We start from the raw sequence: 5,205 nt of genomic DNA, 5'->3' as shown, positions 1-5,205 counted from the left end.
CGAAATTTCAAAGAATATTACAATATAGCATGGTCAAATCATGTACCGACATCAATGTCTTATTTTTTTCCATACCGCTCTTAAGATGAAGATAGAAACCCCAACGTTACCGACGAAACGCACACTGGTGTCTCGTCTTACCGACGAACTCTCTCAAATTGCTGACATTACGAACTAGCACTTTCCCTAATTTCTCGTCTGGATTGAACGAAAAAATTGTCCCCGGCTGGTTCCACGGAACTAGGAATAGAATAGCTATATGGCTGGCTCTCTTTGGTAGGATATGGTTACTCAATGTTGTCGGTAAACGAAGACGTTGCTATGGTGTCCGGTCAATAATAGTAGATTGACCATTCCTGTTTAACACAGTATGGCAGTTAGCGGTACCTGCACTACAGATTACTTACTGATATGCTATAATCGTTGATGTCGGTAAGTTATCATTCAATTTTTGTGGCAGTTCAGTGCCATAAGGCTGGCTCTTTTTAATAAAATATGGTTACTGGATGATTTAACTTAATTGTGTTATACTGTTGTGTCCAAACGTTCGCAATCCGAAACCAATCGTGTTCACATTACTTTCGCACATGTAGCACAACTCTCATGCACAGAGTAGCTGTCAATTATACACACAAAATATTTGGATTGTTCGGAAACATCTGAACTGAACTAGAATTACCCGAGATTGAAAAGGTTTTAAAAATGCAGTTATCAAGTAAAAATCGCATCGTTGAAAAAGTATGGAACGTGCAGTTTAGTAATACAGCTTTGGTTTTCAGTGATCCACTACTAAGGTCAATTCTCATTCGTGTGGATTTATTTTATCGACTGCGAATAGCTTCTCTTCAGTCGGTCAGTGACTGAGAGAAAAACTGAGATATATTTGATCGACCAACTAAGAAATTCTGTGAAAATAATTACGAACAGATGATATAAAATGAAAATTTTATGTTCAGAGAATGAATTGCAATCCCATACAAGTTATGGTTTCCTATATGATGCCAAATATTTCATAAGCTGGAAGAAATTGTTTTGCAGAATTTAATGATGATTAGTTTTTACGAAATTTCAAAAATCATCCTTCGTGTTTTTCAACTATTCTCTTTCCGTGTTTTTTTATTGGACAAATGTTCAGCGATGGATTGTGTAATCAATTCGCGGTATGAGCTTTTGAAGCGGAAACAAAATTTCTTTACAATTAGTTTCAATGAACCGATTTTGATGTTTACACAGGTGTTCAATGCCCCCAAGGTCTCGCCAATCCCACTACATATATATATACAGCGATATTCCGAATTTCAGCAGATTAAGCCTTTGCTCACATCCAAGTACCAAGTATTTCACTTAACAAAGAACAGTCGACATGGTGAAATTCGCAACTGCCTTGTGCCTGCTAGTCGCCGTTTCCGTGAGTAAAATAAGTAAACGCGGTTACCGATCCTCGATTCTTGTAATCACAAACTTATCCTCTGAAAAATTTTAAATCACCGCTGCATTGAACCAGTTTGCCCGAGTATTGATCTGGTGTTCATGGCCTTAATTTGTTCTGCTAAATATGTAATTGACGATATCTGATTTCTTGTGTTTCTTTTGAAAAGTACTGTCATCTTGCTATATTCTATTTTGGGGTCCTGTCGTAAGAGTCAATTGAATTCCTAGCAACACGATAATAGTTCAGTCAAAATAGGTCGGATTTGAAAATATTGAGGCGTTTTTTGACCCTTGGGAACTCAAATATGAAGTCATTTTGAGCTGCATAGCCGACGTTTCGAGAACAGAAAAATTTGACGTTTTAGCGTTTTCCTCAAAAACTGATATCGATAGATGAAAAATGACTTGACCATCGTGCAGGGCGGAAAATTCTCAATCCAATTATGTCCTCATATATCGGAAACAGAGTCTGATTAACAAATTAAGAAAAGAGAAATTCTACTTATCGATTGCATTTGGGGAATTTTAGTGAAATAATTTCTTTTTTCTTCATTTGTTAATCCGACTCAGTTTCTGGCGTATGAAGACATAATTCGATGTAGAATTTTCTGCTCTACACGATGGTCAAGTCATTTTTCATTTATCGATAACAGTATTTGAGTAAAAAACATTAAATTTTGCTGTTTCCTCGAAACGCCGGCTATGCAGCTCAAAAACGAATTCAGATTTGAGTTCCTGAGGGTCGAATAACCGTATACGCAAAAATATAGCTATATCTCGGATACTTGTTATTCAGACCTATTTTGACTGGACTAATAAAGAGAATTTCGATACTTTTACCCTAATTTTTTTCATGCAAATTTTCTCTGACGCGAATGAATCTGATTTTTAGGGTATCAAAGGCTCAAATGAAACCACTTCAGCTGTTTCAGCGATCACTTCGGAGTTGACAAATTATAACAGCACCGCTAATCAAACAATTGTAACGATGAAAGTTTATATAGTTAACATGGAAACGATTGCTGAAAACGCTGTGAAAAAACTGAACAGCTCCATGGCAGCAGCTATCACAAAGGTAAGTTGATAAATGACTTTTCATTTCAATTAAAGTTGGAAACATCAAAAGTCCTGAAAATTTAAATTACGGTTTAAGTTTATCATGTGGCTCACATACCGTCAAAATTTACCTATAAAATTCAAGGGCTTGTAATTGCTTGTAATTTGTTCAGTCAACCTTCTCCAATCTGATTATTAATAATGAAAATTCACTCAAGAAAAGTTTACAATCCCAATAGTCTAAGGCGCAGTGGGAGGAGTTAGTGAACGGTACTACTATCGATATGAGCTCATGTGAAGTCTTATTATTGGATGAGTACTCAGAGGCCGCAGCTGAAATTTCAGCCAATACAACCGCCTGCATCGATTCTTTAACGGCGGAGACAAATGCCAGCTTCAACATCGTCTCTGCTGATTTTGAAACATGCCGCACCTCTTTGCTCACTCTACAAAAAGATGCTTCTGATTGCAGCTCCTACAATGAGTCAGCTGCCCATACATGTTTAGAATCAGTAAGTAAGATTTTGGTCCTCCTGCAGTTGTAGGAACAATTGTTGAAAATTTTCGTGTCATGTAAAGTCCGTGCGGAAGCGTGTAGGTTTCACTCAATTGCCAATCATTTACACGAATCTTAATGAGAACAAGAAAATTTCCATGAACTTTGCACGATTTAATTCAAATTTTACACGAGTGCGCGTGAATTGCCGGTTTTGCATGTAAAATTTTACACAAACTGCACTCGAAATTATTAACAGTATATTCTTCTCTTTAATCCGTTATTTGCTATTTGTTTATAAAATTTTTTTCGATCATTAATTCCATGACTCGCACTCGAGGAATACAAAATGCTTCAAGCAGGAAGATGCTTACTGTGTAACGTATAATTTATTTGTGTAGTTCATGTGGATGTCAGGGTGTTCCAGTTATGAGTAGGATTATTTTCAACTCCACTTGAAAAACTCGTGGTACATAGCAACAGAATTCTTGTCAAAGGATATCTCTAATTGTCAGATGCGATTTTAAATAGTTGTTCTCGGAATTTGAAGTTTTTCGAGTTAACCCTAATTGGTCACTTGAGGTAAATATCACCCCACACATTACCTTAACTTTAACTTTGTCGATGTTTTGCAATATTTAAACAATCGTTTTTGGCTAGGAAAACCGAAAGAGCTTTTTCTGCGATCCTTAAACAACCTAGATATTTGTTTGGATTTTTAGAACTTATAGTTGAAGCAGGATATTACTTTTTTGGGGTTGGGGTCAAATTCACCCCGTGTGACATTTACGCGATTCTACCGAAGCGTGACCAATCAGGGTTGAATAACGGGGAGAAGTTGTCATTGTTTAAAAAATAGTTGAGCCGTCTTCAATAATATCGACTTGATTCTGCAAAAGTTGGAAGCATTTTATGAAAAATTCAAGTTTTCTACTAAAGCGTCATTCGAAATTCTGTTGTAAATAGTTGAGCCACTGAAGATGATTAAAATAGAAATTTTACATAAAATCAGTTGCTGAGGCTTATAACTTTTTACCGCTTGAGCGATGGATTTTGTTCACTATACAATTTTGTAGAGAATTAAACTCTCTGCATTATACTTCCAAGACTTAGTCCATAATATTGAATGCTGCCGAGTGGTGACAATTTAAAAATAAAAATCACATCTTCTACGTATGAGTTAAATTAAAACAACTTCAAATTCCGAGAGTGTGTTTTCTAATTTGCATTAAAAAAATATCCTTCAGCGAGGATTTTTTTTTCTGCTTCGTACATTCGGTTTCCAAGTGGGAGCGGAAAAAGTATTGCTTGCAAACGAAACACTCTTAAATAATAAAATGTATCGACACGTTATGACGTGCGCTTGAGAATCGTGTTTTTGTCTTATGTGCCAGGTCGGAGAGACGACGGACGATTCGGCCTGTACAAACATTACAACAAATCTGAAGGCATTTACTGAGAAATACCAAACCTTTTCGGACTCGGTGTCAGACTGCGTTAACTCGAACGCTGTCACAAGTTTCAATGCCACCTTGAAGGAGGATTTGGACGTAGCAGTCGAATGTGCATTGAAACTGCTTGGAACGGCGTCATAATTTGAGTTTTGAAGATATTCACGTCCGACTTATATGTTATCCCTACTTAAGTTGGCTAATAAAACTCAGCTGTATTGAAATTTTCTTGGACTAACTTGATTGTGAAACACTTGGATTAATTACGACAAAAATTTCTGGGCTAAGCCCCAATGATAGAGCTGTCTTTAAGTATTTTCATTTTGTTATCAGTACCAAAAGATGTTGTTTCGCAAGTGAAATAAAGCACAGCAAGTGGTATTGTGAACACATTTCTACAATGTAACTCTATGTTGGAATTGTAGTTGCAGAAATATCACAATAACAATCTATTTTCGTGCTTGAATTGAAAACAATGCAGGCCAAATTGCAGCAATGTTTTAAGCTTGGTTTTCGATGTTTCAGAAATATTTTGTTGTAATCATTGCTGAAATATTGCAAGTATCATATGCCGATAGAAAACATCAAAATATTGCTGAGGATGTTGCGGTGTTGCTAAAATATTTCTGTTACTGCAATGTTTGTACAATGTATCTAAGATTTTGCAACCTTTGCCGAGTGACGGAGCAACAAAGTGGCTGCTAGATTGCGCAATATGTTCATATTATTTCAAGCCTTGTGAATCTACGTTGCTGCAGTACCTATTTCTGC

At 36.4% G+C, this 5,205-nt stretch overlaps 1 protein-coding gene across 1 annotated transcript; it reads left to right on the top strand.

Annotated features, from left to right (window-relative positions):
• The first annotated feature begins 1,305 nt into the window (after positions 1 to 1,305).
• LOC124298185 (uncharacterized) lies at positions 1,306 to 4,658 on the top strand. Its single transcript, XM_046749862.1, has 4 exons — positions 1,306 to 1,408; positions 2,324 to 2,506; positions 2,727 to 2,999; positions 4,378 to 4,658. Exons 1-4 carry the CDS (start codon positions 1,364 to 1,366, stop codon positions 4,576 to 4,578), a joined length of 702 nt encoding a protein of 233 aa, XP_046605818.1. The 5' UTR covers positions 1,306 to 1,363; the 3' UTR covers positions 4,579 to 4,658.
• The last annotated feature ends 547 nt before the right edge of the window (positions 4,659 to 5,205 follow it).

The sequence above is a fragment of the Neodiprion virginianus genome, chromosome 2 (assembly GCF_021901495.1).
Source record: "Neodiprion virginianus isolate iyNeoVirg1 chromosome 2, iyNeoVirg1.1, whole genome shotgun sequence".
Classification (NCBI taxonomy): domain Eukaryota; kingdom Metazoa; phylum Arthropoda; class Insecta; order Hymenoptera; family Diprionidae; genus Neodiprion; species Neodiprion virginianus.
This window is presented reverse-complemented; position numbering and strand designations above follow the sequence as displayed.